General features: G+C 36.7%; 1 protein-coding gene across 2 annotated transcripts in view; it reads right to left on the bottom strand.

Annotated features, from left to right (window-relative positions):
• The window catches only part of pik3r2 (phosphoinositide-3-kinase, regulatory subunit 2 (beta)), a 37,780-nt gene that overhangs the window by 12,429 nt on the left and 7,101 nt on the right, over positions 1-18,250 (bottom strand). For both annotated transcript variants that reach the window (XM_065276306.2, XM_065276307.2), the window contains exons 3-10: positions 8,177-8,269; positions 7,552-7,623; positions 1,963-2,103; positions 1,599-1,797; positions 1,406-1,491; positions 557-650; positions 374-472; positions 55-235 (exon numbers count right to left, since the gene is read on the bottom strand). In XM_065276306.2, the coding sequence (XP_065132378.1) occupies positions 55-235; positions 374-472; positions 557-650; positions 1,406-1,491; positions 1,599-1,797; positions 1,963-2,103; positions 7,552-7,623; positions 8,177-8,269 (965 nt within the window). The remainder of the gene's footprint in view (positions 1-54; positions 236-373; positions 473-556; positions 651-1,405; positions 1,492-1,598; positions 1,798-1,962; positions 2,104-7,551; positions 7,624-8,176; positions 8,270-18,250) is intronic.

Below are 18,250 nucleotides of genomic sequence, written 5' to 3'. Positions count from 1 at the left end.
AGAAATCATCAGTCTGATCATTTTCGAGATGTGTGAAGAGTAGAGACGTGGCACCTGCTGATATTTAGACACAGGGAAGAGCAGGCGAGTGTCCAGCTTGGCATTGTACTGAGTCAGTGACTCGTGACGGTAGTGGTTGATCAGCTCCATCACAGAGAGAAATGTAAGAGGTTCTGAAAAGCCATACTTCCCCCCACGGTGAAAAACCTTGATCAGTTTGTTATTTCCTCCTTTCCTGGAATAAACAAGTCAGGGCTTTGATCACATTTGTGCACAAAGTAAAGATGCAAATAAAACCAAACGATGGACGAGCACATCTACTCATCTCCAACTGATATCAAACTAATATAGTTTTTCCTGCTGGGTCGCTCACCTGAGGGTCAAGGTGTACTCTCCTTGAACTCTGCTTGATGCGTCCCGCACCAAAAACGTACCATCAGCTGTGTCTCTCATTTTGTCATTCACCTCCTCTCTAAAACATCAAATCAAGCCAAATCACATCAGTAAGAGATCCGTCAGTTACGAAAATTAATTTGTCATCATGGTTATGACTTACCTGGAAATGTCTCCCCAGTACCATTCAGCTTCACTCAATAAGCCGTTTCCATTGGATGCCATGATCTTGGCTTTGGGAGGTTTAGGAGGGAGAGCTGTATAAACAAGGCAAATAACATATTTACGATTAAAATAAATAGACCCTTTATTTATCGCTCCATGACTAGAGCCAACAAAATATGTTTCCAAGAATTTTAGGCGCATCACCAAAGAACCACATCATGATAAATTATAGGGACGGTCTGCCTAAAGCAACCTGCTTTTCCTCTCTGTTACCATCTTTTGGCAACATCATAAGCTTTTAACGTCTTCAGTCGTGTTTAACCTACAAGTTATTGTTTCTGTAATGCCTTTCGAAAGAAGTGCACAGAATAATAACCTACAGTACTCAAAAGTTTAATAAACTGACGGAGGAATTTCCAGTTCATAAATATTTTCCCACAGCACAGTTTTACTTTACCGGTAGTTTACAGTCATAGCTTGATTTGTTTTAGGTCGATTACACATTTTGAGACATTCCTCAGTGTGTATAAACAAATGAGACACACGTTTATAGTAAACACACTGAATGAAAGCTATACAGGCAAATAAACTTAAAATGTAACGAGTAAAACTGTAATAACAGGCAGTTTATTGAGGCAGCTAAAATTACCAGGACTTTATATACAAAAATGTTTGGGGTCGCACCTAATTCGAGAGACGAATGTGTCTTGCTAACACCTTACTGAGCCCTTATTAGAGAAGCTTATTAGATGCGCAGGACTTTTATCTAACAAAAAACGGCATGAACTAAGGTTTAATTAATAAATAAAAAGTAAAATACTATTGCAAAATCACACAAGTGATTTACCAGGAGGTGTTGGCTCTTGTTCCCAAATTCTCTCCAAAAGAAGTTTCTCAATGACAACTGCAGGAAACTCCTCATCTTCCTCGGACCTATAAATCAAACACACCGTATCGAAGAAGGTTTACATGCGTGCTCATGTTTGGATGTATATACATTGTGGATTCAGCACAAAAAAACAACAATACAGCACGCTAACCCGCTCACAGGACCCCTGATCAGGAGAGGGCCAAAGGTTTGGGCGAGTGTGTGAATGTCCAGACCGTTCTGCTCGGCACACTGAGAGACCTTCTCCAGATGCTTAAGTAAATAATGGAGCGTCAGGAGGTTCTGTAGTGAAACTGCAGGGTTCTCCAGTGCTTGCAACAGCTGCTCTCGTCTCCTCATTGAAGGAACATCTGTTTATGAAAGAAACCCCCACGGTGCATCTCGTAAGACGTTCAGGCAAAAGCAAAGGAAAAAAGTGAACGTTTTCTTGGACCGCACGCGTCAGCTTTCTATAGACGCCGTTCGTTCATTTTCTGCAGACATTCAGAGATGAGCGAAAACAAAGTGGCACTTACCCGATTCTACTTGCACTGCTGTCTGAAGGTCTGTATAAACAGAGGGAGGGATGATGGGGGCAGGAAGTCCCCGCAGGTATTGTACGAGAGCTTCCGAGAGCGCATGAACGTCCCACTGTCCCACGTCCAGCTCCTGCAGTTCTGCACAGGGACAAATCACCAGTCACATCACGACCGACATCTCATACAGTCACTGTCTCTCCCTCAGTGTGAAAACTGCTTGACATGCATGTTTTATCTTTTCCAATACATCCCTTTCAAACAGGCTCTGGAAAATGACTTAGTTGCACCAGAAAAAACAACAATACGAACAGAGAAATAGGATGGTATTTATGGTAACCAAATAAGTAAGCACTGGATAACTTTATTTAACGGTTAACTGTGTTTTACTTTGTCATGGAACTGCTGTTGTTATACTTTTAGAGATTTATATAGACTTGGTATCAAAAGACCGCTGAGACCATTTAAAATCTGGGATTTAAACACCAAGTTTAACCTGTTAAAAACTGAACTATTCTGCATTATTTCTGAAGACATTACAGACGGTTTCAGCAGTAACAACATAAACAAGCGGCGCTCATGGTCAACACTTAACTTCTGGTAAACTCTGCTAATGCTGCGTTCACATGAGCCGCGGTAGAGGCGTCAAGCGCGAGTGATTTCAATGTTAAGTCAATGTAAAGACACGTTGACGCGCGTCTGTAGGTCTCACAGAGTGAATGAGGCGTTTAGCGCGGTAGACGCGGGAAACACGCAAATTGAAAAATCGGTACTATGGCGGAAAAATGCCACGTTAACCAATCAGGAGCCTGCTCTAGTAGTGACGTGATTACAGGAAGCGAGCGGAGTCGCAGAAGCCCCTCCCACGAAGCGAATTTCTGCGTGAATGTCTCAATGACTAGAATTTCACGTGCGAATGAAGCGAGCAGTGTTGGGAGTAACGCATTACAAGTAACGTGCATTACGTAATAATATTACTTTCTGAAGTAACGAGTAAAGTAACGCATTACTTTTTAAATTTACATATTAATATTTGAGTTACTTTTTCAAAATAGTAACGCAAGTTACTTTTTAGTTTAATTCATTCAATAAAAAAATTATGAACTGAATTAAACTAAACGTAGTCACATTATGCAAACACACCTGTGTGGGAACAGTTTGAGTCAGAAACTAAGATTGCAGGCCAGAGCTTGACAGTTTTGGGATGAAATATGCAATTTCTGATTGCAGAACTTTTCAGTAAAAAAAAACACCTGCAAGGCCTGAAAGAGATCAAGCATTAGCCAAGAAAAAGTAACGCAAAAGTAACTAAAAAGTAATGCAAGCATTACTTTCCATGAAAAGTAACTAAGTAACGCAATTAGTTACTTTATTTGGGAGTAACTTAATATTGTAATGCATTACTTTTAAAAGTAACTTTCCCCAACACTGGAAGCGAGGACACTCAAAATGTTCAAGCGTCCAATTTTGCGCAGTAGACGCGAATTTGATGCCTCAAACAGGTCTGGTGTGAACCAAAATAAATAACAACAAAGTACTTTAAATATAGTTTATTTATATAAAAAGCAAAATAAACAACACATAGATTACCTAGGAAACCAAAACATTTGTTATTTTCGACGAGGTATTTGTTCAAGAGTTCAGTTTAGCAACTAGTCAGAGCATAAAAAAACTGAAACCGGAAGTAAAGTTCGGACCAGACGCGTATCGCATCACAGCACATGTGTCCGATGAAACCGTCTATATCTGTTTCTTAGCTCCTATTAGGGCTGTCACTTTTGAGAAAATTCAAATTCGAACGGATTTCGAATATCATGCAATGTATCCGAATATATTCGATAATCTAGCCCCCCAACCCCCCCGCGCATAAAAAAACCCTAATGGAGATTCAATCACAAAATTATTAACAGTGCCAGTCATAAACAGGGCTGTCTGGATTACTTTTTTTACTTAATGTTTGAAACAGGTTATCAACTTATGAATAACAAACTTATTCAGAACAGTAACAAACAATAACGTGACAACTTAAACAGCAGCATGAGTAAGGCATATAGCCAAGCCCAAACGGATTTCACGCCCGCAGATTTCGGCAGAAAGATTTACCGTCATTGACAAGCACACATATTACGCGAGCGTGTTTGTGAGAAGAAATCTCATTGACAACAAGCACCGATACATAGCCTATCCCGCGGGTTTGTGAGCCGTCATTGACAAGTACATTAACCCCGCGCGTGCTGTTTCCTTGCCCGTTTTTAATGATAGAGAGCACACAAACCCTTTGATACTTGAGATTAAATTAAACTTACTGCTGAGTAAAGCAGCTCTCACTTGACTCTGTCGTCTATGTGACGCGCGACAGTCAGCACATGATCATTTAAAATCCGTTTACAAGACAAATGCTGTTGTTGTTGTGTAATATAAAGTTTACATTGCGTTGTAAAAATTATTAAATTTTCTTCATACATGCTAATTTCATAATGCGGACGTATTAACACAAGCTTTTTATTCTGCTATAATATTTAACACTATAAACAATATGTCATTTTATATACAAACTATAATTCTATCTTGACATGCATATTAGGTTCATTTTGGTCCAATTTGATTCCCTCGCTTGCGCACAGTTGCCGTCGTCGGTCTCACTCTCAGCCTCCTTCCCATTACGAGGTGAAAAATGCGCTAAACATGTCATTTTAAAAACCGGATGGTTTATTTAAAGTTCGAATGCGGATATTTCACGTCATGTTCGAATGCATATTCGAATATCAAATAAAAAGTGACAGCCCTAGCTCCTATTGAGATACACCAAATACTCTTTGAAACTTTCAAAATGCATGGCAAGTGTACCAAGTACTAATACATTTTATGTTAGTGGAGTGCCGCAAAGATGGCCTATTTTTGTAGGCTTACCTGACGTTGGCGGGATACTGATTCCCTCGCAAAAAAGCCCATTCATTTTTTCCATGGACTTTTGGATTATCGCAGAAAATAAGCTCTGTGTTCAACAGAGGTGGGTAGTAACGAATTACATTTACTTCGTTACATGTACTTGAGTAAATTTTTTGGGTAACTAGTACTTTTAGAGTAAATTTAATGATGGGTACTTTTTACTCTTACTCAAGTACATTTCTAGTGAAAAAACTTTACTTTTACTTCGCTACATTCGGCGGCGTTACTGCGCTACTTTCAAATGGTAATAATTAATGAACATATATTTTTAAAAAAGTTTATAGGGCGTGTTCGAAAGTTTCGCGTGACAGGCTGCGTGTAGTGCGCGCGACCGCGCGGTCACCCTTTAGCGCGCGCAACCGCGCGTAGATGACAGGAGAAGCAGATGAGGGCGCGTGTGCATTGCGAGATATCGGAGGCAGATCATGCATGGCGGCTTCAAGTTCGGTCTATGTTTTCACTCCAAGAGGTCAAAAAGAATAGTTTCATAATGCGATGCATGCTTTGTTCAGTATACGAGCTGACATCTCAGCGTACAGGAATTAAAGATCCAACCTGAAGTAAGTGTCACAGTAATGTCTATTTGAACACTATTAATGGTCATTTCACACACTGTCCGAGTTTTTTTTGCCATATGCACTCTTGTGCAAGCGATGACAAAACCTAGTGTAAGTTAAACCATACAAACAGCACGTTCATCTGCACATTTCCGTGTAATTTCCCCACTGAACACCAAAATGTAAGGACGTCTTGCATTTGTACACAAATCCTGACACCTAACTAATGTGTAGAAAATACATTCAAATAAACAGGATTGTATTTTATTTAAATCCTTCTAAAAGCATGAATGAATAAAAATAAAAGAATAAAGTTTGATTTTAAAGAAACATGTATTATATATTATAATAAATGTAGAGTTGATTTGCTCGTGTTTATGTTCAGTGATTGCACTTTAATGGCAATGAAAATAACCTATTCATATAAACAATGATAACAAACAGACACACAGGTCCTTTTTTGTTTACTGTTTGCATGTTTAAAGGCAGATGCTGACAAGTTTTTGTTGTGAACATGAAAATAAATACAAAGTTAACCGTCAGAAAAACATCTGTGTGTGTGTGTGTGTTTGAGATTTTTTCTCAAATGACACGTTATGTGATGTTAATGTCCCATTGCAGGACTGAGAAAGGCTGCTTTACTTGTATATAAGCAGAACAATGAGACTTTTAAGGAGAGATTTGTGAAAACCCTCCAAGTAGTCTGAAATTCAGTGCTTTTGCGCTACTTCTTTATCAGATCGGAAGTAACGAGTAACTAACTACTTGAGTAGTTTTTTCATCTAATACTTTTTTACTCTTACTCAAGTAAATAATTAGATTGATACTTTTACTTTTACTTGAGTACATTTTTGCATAAGTACTTGTACTTTTACTTGAGTACAGATTTTGGGTACTCTACCCACCTCTGGTGTTCAACAAAAGTTTATGACACTTAAATGTTTTGTCCAACAAATAAATCTTAACAGATGAACACAACTTATGAATTTTGAAGTCAAAATTTGGCTTTTTATACGCATTACAGTTATAAACCTTGTATTGTAAAATGTTTTGTTAATTTTTGTACATTTATGCTTTTGGCAGACACTCTTATCCAAATGTATACAAGGTATATGTTTTATTAGTATGTGTGCTCCTTGGGAATTGAACCCACCGAGTGTGCAAAAGAAATAATTAGCACTTAAACTGTTAATTTGTAATTAAAATTTTGGGCCTTTGGAACTGACTGTATATTTTTGGAAATAGTCACATAGTGGGATTTTAAAAGTTATTAGCCTGGCCATGCAAACACTGTAAAAGATGTGACTTGTACCTTGAATTTTATATTATATTTAATTTTTTTATTTACAAATATTGACTATTTTTAGCTAATTGTTTAAACTCTCCTATTAGTGTTTATTTTTATAGTGTTTACTGTGTATCTGTTTACACCTACACTCTAAAAAAACAAACGGTGCTATATAGCACCAAAACAATTGCTTTGGATCGTAACGATAGAAGAACCATTTAAGTGCCATATAGCACCGGTGAAGAACCAGTGAAGCACCAGTGAAGCACCAGTGAAGCACCAGTGTAGAACCATATAGGGGCCATATAGCACCACATATGGTTCTACATAGCACTATATGGTTCTACACAGGTGCTTCACTGGTGCTTCACTGGTGCTTCACTGGTTCTTCACCGGTGCTATATGGCACTAAAAATGGTTCTTCTATCGTTACGATCCAAAGCAACTGTTTTGGTGCTATATAGCACCGTTTGTTTTTTAGAGTGTAGGGCTTGATAGTAACGCAATTTCAATTCTTTGTATGTGCTGCACATGTTTCAGAATTGACAATAAAACAGACTTGAACTTGTTAATGAGTGTCAATGAGAGATAAAATGATAATTTAAGCAATAATGGGAACAGAAAAGCTTAAAGGTGCCATGAAGAACATACAAAAACACTAAAATTGCAACAGCAATAAAAATATTTAAGCCCTAATGCTTCACATGTTACCAAATATGTGAATAAAGTCTTGTTTCTCTAGCACAGGAAGTGCATAGCTGCATGGAAAAGCATGTCAACAACAATTTAACTCACCGGCAACACTCTGTCTTTGACTGTCAGAGACTGAGGAACAGGACGTCCTGTACAGTATCTTAGAGTCCAGACCTAGCAGAAAATCCAGACGTTAGTTTATATCTCAAAAAAAGACCTTCCATGTCGACTTGGATTAGCGGAGTCATATCTAAACATTAAATGTAAAAGCTTGAAGATATAAATACATCCAGTCACGCTATCTGAAGAACTGGGAAAAAGCTCCAGCCCTCTGTACCAGGACTGTTGAGCTGTGTTTAGTGGAGAAGTGAGGCGAAGGCTTCAATTAAGCCAGACAGCGCAAGCGTCACTCCGTCTCGCACTCAGAAGTGCGAAAGAGGGACAGCCCATAGAGAATGAGAAAATCTGGATGGTAATAACTGCCATATGGTGTAATAAGAAACATTTCACACCTCCTTGGCTTTCGATATTATTTGCAATGTGGAAATAATCTATTAAATAGAGGCATGCAAAGTGTAATTGTTATATTTTCATTTCTGCTTGAGGCTGAAGGCTCTCAGCAGGGATTTTGCTCTCACTGGAGTCGCGTGTCAGGTACTTTGAGAAAAAAAAAATGCAAACAATAAAGCCCTCAACATGATGGTTAGTGACTGAATGAAAGTGTTACCTGTCAGCTCAATTGCTTCAACCAACTTAACAAGATCAGGAGGAACGGTTTCCGGCTGTGTACACTGTTTGGTCAAGTCTGGGTCTGGAACAGCTAAAACGATAAGAAAAACAGTACATAATTTATGAATAAAGAGATACAATTATTTTAAAATGATTGAATGGTCATTAAAATTCGTACAAAAAAAACAGGGTAAAAGCAAACATTTGATGTCATTTTTATACTCCTTATACAGTAAATAGGCCTTATATGTGCAATAACGTGACTTTTTTTTTGCAATTTTCATTGTTTATATACTTTATGTAGGGGTGCACTGATATATCGGCCGATTATGCTTGCTATGCTTCTTAATGAATTACGGTGAAATGCCACTACATCCAAAAGCCAGAGGGCGCTCTCGTGCAGAAACTCAATATGCCCTGTAGACGAAGAACCATACACACGCAGCTCCAGGTAATGGCTTAAGGATATTTTTATATTGCTGTACCTTTTCAGTAGGGCTGTCAAAAGATTAATCGTGATTAATCGCATACAAAATAAAAGTTTGTTTTTGCATAATATATATGTATGCACTGTAATATGTAATATATTTTATATCATATATATTTTTGTATGCAATTAATCTTTTTGAGAGCCCTACTTTTCAGGTATTATCATGATAATAAAGAATATTATGTAATGATTATGTTTGACGTTATAAATGACTCTAACTAACAGTAATTTCAGATCGATAAAGAGTTACTGATCAAAGTACATTAAATAGCTTTGAATAATATCGGCTGTGCGATCCAGAATAGTTATCAGCCACGCATTAATAGTGTTTATCGGCATTTATCTGTGCACCCCTTACTTTATGCATTTACAATTACATCCATTTATTACATCTATTACAATTACATCCATATTATAACATAACGCAGTTGTTGTGCAAATGCATTAATAGCACAATTAGGCAGCGGTTAACGGTTATTAAACAGAACATAAATAAATATGAATGCCATTTTGAGATATAACTTCTGACAACATGTCATTATTTTAGAGCTGCCAAACGATTAATCGCGACTAATCGTTTGCAGAATAAAAGTTTTTGTTTACATCATATATTGTGTGTACTGTGTATAATAATTATGTATATATAAAAACACACGCACACACACACACGTGCATGTATAATTTTAAGAAAAAAAATATTTATATATTAAGCTTTTATAATTATATATAATATAAATTATATATAAATATAAAAATGTATATACACATTTTTTAAAAATATACTTTCATCTGTGTGAATTTTGGCGCTTTCTTGTGGTCTTGTGAATAGTATGCCATACAGACCCGTTTGCCACTGAACCTGCATTAACGATGACAGTGGGGCTTCTGGCCTTAGTCCAACGGGTCGGCATGTTTCATTTTCTTTTAAAGATTGGATGGGAACCCATAGATACCTTTGCTTTGGGCCCCCAGTTTGCTAAATCGTCAACTGTGGGAAACATACTTATGTCGCAATAGTTAGCCTGTCTGGAACCAAGCTGATTTAAACCACATAACTGTGTGACACTTGCATTACATGTGAATGCCCGCTACACTAATAGGACTTTGTTTCTCTCTCCCTGTCTCGTCCTCGACCACGAGGACAATGAGACAAACCGGTAAATGTGAAGGTCATCACACCTCTGGTCTACTGGCTGTCCTGCAACGTGATGCCCAGCTGATGCCTAACCAACGACCACCGGCAGAACCCGCTTAATCTCCTTATCAGTTTACATGTGTGTATATTATATCTCCCAATGGTTTTTCCGTTTTAGGACTTTTTTCGCCCGGCAAAAAAGTCCGTTTTTTTCTCCTAGGGGGTTTTTCAACCCAGGGAAGCAGCCATCTTTGGCTTAACTTAACACCCTGTTCTAAACGTTACATTAGTAACTATAATGTTGATTCATAGCCGCAGCAAATTTACCTGCTTATGCTATCGAGTATTATGTTATGCTATCTGTCCATTTTCTGTGCAATTACCTATATATATATATATATATATATATATATATATATATATATATATATATATATATATATATATATATATATATATATATAATTATTATTATACAGAGTACACACACACATATATGATGTAAACAAAAACTTTTATTCTGCAAACGATTAGTCGAGATTAATCGTTTTGCAGCCCTACATTTAATTAACTGATAAGTATTTGACAAGGAAGGGGGCACAGATTGTTAAAAATGTAAGTGGGAGTGCCAAGACTGTGAATGCTCTATAATATTTATTTTCATGTCTGTTTGTAATGTGCACACATTTTGAGCTGTGCAAACTGTGCACCATTAAAAAAAATTATTGCATTACTGGGTTACATATATTATCACAAGTCACAAACAGAACTGTTTTTGTCACTTTCAAACCTTTTCTGCTTGTGATTTTTGAATTGTTCTTATGAGCACTTCAGCCTTCTCCACCTACTGCTGTGGCTCACTGACCAGAGGCCAATGTTTTAAATTGGACTTGCCTGTTACCTTTTTTAAATACGGAGCTAAATGTGCAGTCCTTTGTGGACTACTAAAGCTGCCAAAAGCAGCAACTGTCTAGCGGAGGAGGCTGTTGATGTGATATAATGAGAAGCTCTTCTATACAATCTGGGTATTTTTGCACCTCGGATTTTAGAGCCAGTTGTAAACTCAATGCAGGCCACGTTTCTTTCTCTCCACTAAGACTGACGGCTTTGTGATGTATAAAGTAATTGAATGTTACAGTTTTTATATTCACCTTACTTGTCATTTTAGGAAAAATATTGCATGAAATGAATAAAACCTAAAACTGTTTATAGACACAGATTAATGACCAGCATAAACAACTAACTAACTAGAAACAACATTAACTACACTCTTTTAAAAGTTTTTAAATAATAGAAATTTGCAGGTAGTTGTGTAATATAAAACCGCATTAATAATACTAAATGGTGAGAGGTAAACTAAACCACACAAACAAACTAAAAAATAGCTTATTTTTTACTAGAGGAAAAAGCCTCCATTTCCTCCTGTCTTATTCCAAGTCCTTTAGGAGAGAGAGAGCTGCCATGGCCCTTTGCGTGAGCAGAGCACAATAAACGATTTAATCAAAAATCCTGAACAAGCAAAACCCAACTGGCCGTGGGCCAGGCCCTCCTTTTCAGGCCCACCACAAAGAGGCCAGAGCTTGGCTGCCTTCTCCTCCTGGCAGTGCAAGGCTAAACCACGTCTGATTATTAATTTTGGAGTTCAGACGAAGTGCCATGTCAGCACATTCCAGTTTTCCACTGCACGTTAAGCATGGAACTTTGCTTGCTTTTCCCTCTTACGGACGTCTCTTCCGCCTCAATCTTTTTCCTTACTGAGTGCATTAAACATGCCATGGACACCTGACACAAATTCATGTTAATCATTATTCGATTTCAGTAAGATTTAAGATTTTAGGTCATCCTGCTTTACAATGACAATATACACTGCCGGTCAAATGTTTGGAGTCCCTTGCATTCTTTATTTTATTTTTGTTCCACATTATGGAATAATTGTGAACTCATCCAAACTATAGAATAACAAAAAAATGAACTATAGGCATTATATTGTGACTAACAGCATCCGAAGTTAATCAAAACTGTTATATTTTATTTTTTTAGTGTAGTCACACTTTGTCTGTAATTTGCTAAATCGTACTCATGGCATTTTAATAAGCAACTTCTTGAGATTTTACCCTGAGATGAATTTTAAAGAATATTTAAGTAATTCACATCTATTGTGTTTCTGCTACATTCATTCTGCCAGAGCGGCCCACCACACCAAAAATCATCCCTGTTACGGCTGCAGCTTGCAAAATCCCATCACTGTTTTTAACACAACTTGTGTTGTCCCTTTCATTTATTTTAATATGAAATAACGCCTTAAATGGCATAACACCCACAATGTGTAAAAAATTAACACATCATTTTTTTGCAGTGTACTGACGGAAATGCAATATAAAATACATAACTATATTATCAGTGGTGTATAAAGACCTTACATAATGAACTGTATTGTTTTTATTACCATTAAAATGAGCCGTTTTTATCTACATAAACCACGGTTTCCCTTGCATGGAAGTCGCATCATGTTTCTACAGAAGCCCTAAATGGAGAAACTGTTCTTTAGATCCCTTTACGTTACTACGTTGTCCAAGTCGTGTTTGTCCTGTGGCGGCTACCATAGCACTAAAAGGAGGGATGAGCTGTTGACTGAGCTGTTGGTTGCAATTCACAATCTCACCACTAGATGCCACCAAAAGTACCACATTGCACCTTTAAATTATATGATATTTGTCCATAACCATCAGTAAAGTCAATGTACATTTTTTTATATATAAATTTGTAGTTTATTAATTTATTTGTTATTAGGGATGCTCCGATCAGGATTTTTGTAGCCGATACAGATTTGTTATCTTCATGATCGGCCGATACCGATTCTGATACCGTTTTTTTTAGCTGATATGCAAGCTCTTTGATGACTGTAACTGTTACATTTTTTCTAGATAAAGTAATACCACAGATGTTGCCTTTGTTATATTACTTGCAGTAAGTAGGTATATTATTGTGTTAATAGAGAATCAAATAAATAAGCACAACAAATATTTCTTCTGCAAAAAGATTTTAGTATCACTTTTTAAAAGGTTTGTCTCTTAAAAGTAATGAAAATAAAACACTTCACAGTATTTACTGTATGAATTAAATATACACGCATTCGTATAAAGTATAACAGTTATTTAGTCAAGGGCAGGGATTGATTTTATTGAGAGATGAATAAGGATACTGTAGCTTTAAGACGTGAGAGAGATCGCACTGCGTAAAAATGGCCTCTAATTGCAGCCCTATGATGACAAAAGTAAACAGAAAGATCGGTTCATGAGATCTGCAAATTTAGCGAGTACCGATCGAGTCATTTAATGCCATTATCGGCAGATACCGATTGGCGGCCGATCAATCGGAGCATCCCTATGTGTTGTATATTTTACAAAATCTAAAACGAAAGTACAAACATTACACAAGTAATTTTAAGTTATTTCAAGCATTTGTAAAACATCATAAACATTGTTGCGAACCGATTCAAAACTTTTGACCGGTAGTGTACTTTCAAAGCATTTATAAATTTTACCATTGGACTGTCAAAGATTTTAATTTAGCTAAATATTTTTTCACAATACGTTTGAACCACAGATACAGTTATTTTTAGTGCTGGGCATAATCTGGGCTTAAAAATTTATCTAAATTAATCTCATACAAAATAAAAGTATTTTTTGCACAACACATGAGTTTGTACTGTGTGTATTGTGTTGTATACATAAATACACACACATTCATGTATGTATTTAAGAAACATTTACATGTGTATATATATTTATTTATATTTTTATATATTCCATATTTTAGTTAAATTAAAAAGGATATATAAATAAAACATTTCTTATATATGTGTGTGTGTGTGTGTGTGTGTGTGTGTGTGTGTGTGTGTGTGTTTATATATACATAAAATTTACACATAGCACAAACTCATATATTATGCAAAAAATGACTTTTATTTTGTATGAGATTAATCTAGATTAATCTATGCCCAACCCTAGTTATTTTATATTGCACTTGAGGGCCAATGTAATTAAGAAAAACAGCTGCTAGCAACAGTAGGAGAAATGCTTTGTTAACTGATAAAAGTAAAAAAAAAAAAAACCACTCACAGGGTGTTCCTTTCCTAACACACCTTAATAATAGCAAGTAAAAGGTTTTATTTATTAACCGCATTTCTCATAGCTCAAGGTCACTTAAATGTCAAAAACTCTATAGCTTCTGATCCAAATGCAACATCCAAATGCTTATAAACAAACAGCAGGGGATTTTGTGCAAAATACTGTTTTTAGGAAAAACAGCTGTGGCCCTGAAGTCATTGTTGGTTTTTGGAGAGGGAACCAACTAATCATTACCCAATAACAGTGATCTTGGTAGTCTGCATTTTGGCCGGCTGCAAAAAACAACAACTGGGACGACTAATCATATGATTATAGCAACAACTTTGCTTCACTTTATAGGAGCAGGACCGTGATTTCTCCACGGTCAAGGCTAATTTATCACATTTATGTATACACCGTAAATAAAAACTATCAACTTTTGTTCAGTTCTGTATCAATTTAATCCTTGCATATACAATTTTGGTAGGCTGAACCACACTCCTTTGCAATTTTGTGCATGTTTTTGTTGCCTCACTAGATTCAGTCACGCTCTACTAACGGAAAATGATGCCTTTGTATTCAGTCAATATGATTATGTAAGAAAACTTTTCACCCACATTACCTTGTACTGCTCAGTAATCTGGGCACCTCATTCAGGGCTAACCTAAGGCCTAGCCCATTTCCTTTCACTGGAGCTCTAAAGCTCTCGGCATGTTTTCATCTTAACGCAATGCAAACAGTATGAATAAACACCACGACAACATTAAAGCTACAACTACGAGAGGCTTGAGTCTTGCATAGCTCAAGTTGCTTTCATTTGTGAATAGCCTGCTTCTGGCCTGACAGGATTTGTGCACTAAAAGATTGAAACTGCATTCTGATCAATTACAAGATATTGCATATATGCAAAAACAATTCTCAGAAAAAAGTCCCAAGCTGTCACTGAGCCAATACCCTTTAAAAAGTCCTAATATGTAACATTTAGGTACAGATGTGCACACATCTGGTACTGGTATGTACTTTATAAACTCTTTGGTAACAGTATATACATCTAATGTACTACTAACCTCTTTATGTGACACATTTGTACTTTTTGACAGGGTACGGCCCCAATGACAGCTACTAGGGACCATTTTTTTCTGCAAAGATGTATTCTTAAGTGTATTTTAGAAGCAGCAATAAGTATGTCTTTTAATAAGTAATACATCTTAATAATAAAGTCTGACCAAAAAAGAAAAGAAAAATTGAGCTGGACTCCTTTCGCAATCTTTTTGTCTGTCACAATAAATGTCGAGTCTGCTGAGAGAAACCTGCTGTACAGTTTTAAGTGACTATATACCCAGTATTTGAACACATGCCAGTGCACCATGGGAAAGATTCATACACTAATACTTGCTCAGATGGGAGGCCATAACTTGCTCTGTACTAATTCTGTGAAGAAAAAAAAAAGGTTCAGGGTAAGGAGCTGGGGGAAATTCGAGGGGCCTTCTCTTTCTGAGAATTGTACCGAGTGGATAGTTTATAGCTGCCTGGAGACTGTATCAGAAGAGTCTGTGAAACAGAGGAGGAGGAACAGGCGGAGACTGTAGAAATGCTAAGCCATGGTTCACTTAAACAAGCAGTAAAACTGAGGCCAGGAAAAGAAAGAGAGAGAAAAAAAAGTGAGAGGGAACTTTTGCCACAGGCTGTGAAACAACTAAGTTCAATTTTGTACTCCATTTCTGTTGGTGAATTAAATCTTAAATGCATCTAGGAGGGAATAAAATCCATCTGTGAAATGCATGCAAGTTGATGCAAGAGATTTTTAAATAGGCCATGTCTAAAGAGCCAAGATATTATTCAAACTTTTTTTTACAAATAAACATCTCACTTAAAGGGGGGGTTTAATGGTATTTCAAGCATTCTGACTTATTAACACAGTTATAGAGTTGTTTCCTCATGCTAAACGTAGGCAAAGTGTCAAAAATGCAGTTGGGCGTGTTTCAGAGTATTTCTGTGCCGAATGCACTTCGCCAGGGTTCGTACAAGTTTCGGCTAATTTTTTTCGATTACGGTTCTAACTGACGTTTCAGGGGTTTTCGATGCGTATCACTTCTTTATATGGGCTTCCGCCGGAAAACTTCCCCTGGAAAACCCCGCCCAGCCGTCAGTCAGCGGGAGACGCTAGAGCTTGCTAACATCTTATCACGCCACTCAGCTTTGTTTAATTTCAAAAGTCAACAATGGCACAACAAGAAGTGTGTTTTTGGATGTAAGGAGAAGACATCCAGCCTTATGGAAACAATGGATATAGTTTATTATCCGGATTAGCAGCGGAGTTTTGCGTGTGTGTGTTTGATGCGGTGGATTTTCATGACGAGTTACACGCGGTAAGTAAGACTTCTGTCTTATGTTGGAAATAGGCGCGTGTATATTATATAAATGACACGAACATGTAGTGAATCATAAGTTAAAACAGTGTTGTATAGTGTTGCATGACTCGTACTCGCTCCTCCCGTGTTATAACTCCTCCTTCTTCATTTTTTCGTACGTTATCGGAAAGATTCGGTAAAGCTAATCTTTCTTTTATAAATCTGATTAAACTAAAGACTCTTCAGAGATATAAAGGATGTCATACTACTCCATAGGTACTCCAGATTAATATCAGAAATGCAGAAACAGCGTGTGTTACGTGAGCTTTAACAAAAAAGGAAAGTAAGACGGGGGATTAAATCTATCACTATCTACATACATGCAACCAAACAATCTGTTTGTAATCATATTGAAAAGCCTTCATGTAAACAAAACCTTAATCAATATGATTGAGGTCGATCAGATGCAAATTTTCGAGTGGTGTAGTTCGATCTGTGATCTTATCAGCAGAAGAAAAGTAGGCATGTGAACAAAGAATGCCTGCATAATTGTATTTTCTTAATCGGATGCAAAAATACCTTGTGTACATGCGCACTTTGTGCTTAAGTTCACGTCTTATATTTACCTCTTATTTACGCATCACATTATTCTCGTCACAGAAACATCCAATAGAAAGGCAATGGAAACCATTATTATGGTAATGTGGTCACGCATTGTACATTCTGCAGCGTTCATGTGTACTTTCATAACAATAGGCTACATAAAACAATAAAATAGCATAGTGTGTTTTTGTGTTTTCATTGTCTATATCTGAAAACTTCTTAAGAACAACTTTCTCCAACTCCAACTTGACTTTGTACATTTAACCAGAGATAAAGTGTGAACTCGACGAGAGATGCTGTGCGCTGGTGGCGTTGCCAAGTCCTCTGCTTTTTATCGCATTTAGATTTGGGCTAATGTTTCCATGAATTGTTTTTTCTGCTGGTTAAATATGAAAAGATTTTATTCATTAGTTATTTGGAGCTGCGAATAGTCATTGGAATGATTTTGGGCTGTTTTGAATGTCCTTTGGGATTATTTTGATTTGGGAATCTGGCAACCCTGGCTGTGCGCTTGCATGGCCTTTTGTTCGGATTATACAGTATGTACATGTAAATGAACATCAGATTGCAATGTATAGCGTGCATGTAAACTGTATTATCGTAACCTTTAATCGGATTGAATTCAGTCAGATTGACATAATTTTGTGCATGTAAACATAGCCACTGATGTTCAAGTTCACACTATGTAGAAAAGCTTGTTAGACACATTTTACATGTTTATTTATTAAATATTTTATTATCAAAATAGCACAGAAAATGCAATATAGAGCAGGTCCCTGCATATGTGGAATTTACTAAATCAGCCCAAAATGTTACATCTATACTGACATTTTCTTGCCAGCTGAGAAAAAAGTGATACAAATCAAGTACCACATCCAGGCCATAGATTGTCAGTAGGTGACAGTAGGAGTCAGGTTTAGTTAGTAGACAACTAATATACTAAATTTGACTATTACATCTTTCTTCTATCAGGTTTATCAAGGCACATTTTAAAAGGGGTGTGTTTTGAACATAGAGTGTGAGGTTTTAAAGGTGCCAAAGAAAGCATTGATACAATATATTAATTCAATATGTTTTGTTGCTCATAAATTTTTTTAACATCAATCAGGTCCCAAATCTTAATAACTCATTTACCATCAAGCAAGTCCTGCACTTTGTGATAAAGTCATACATACCTACACATAAATAACATTTTTAAAGGTGCCATAGAATGTAAAACTGTAACTTAGAATCTCTCAGAAAACATAGAAATAAAGAACAGTTTAGATGTTTAATGAATATGTAGACACTGGGATAGTTAGACGAGGGCTTAATGTACTTAGTTTTATGAAAACCTCAATTTCGTCTAGAGCTGCAAATTTCGACTATTTTTTCAACCGATTAG

Source organism: Paramisgurnus dabryanus, chromosome 6, assembly GCF_030506205.2.
Source record: "Paramisgurnus dabryanus chromosome 6, PD_genome_1.1, whole genome shotgun sequence".
NCBI lineage: Eukaryota > Metazoa > Chordata > Actinopteri > Cypriniformes > Cobitidae > Paramisgurnus > Paramisgurnus dabryanus.
This window is presented reverse-complemented; position numbering and strand designations above follow the sequence as displayed.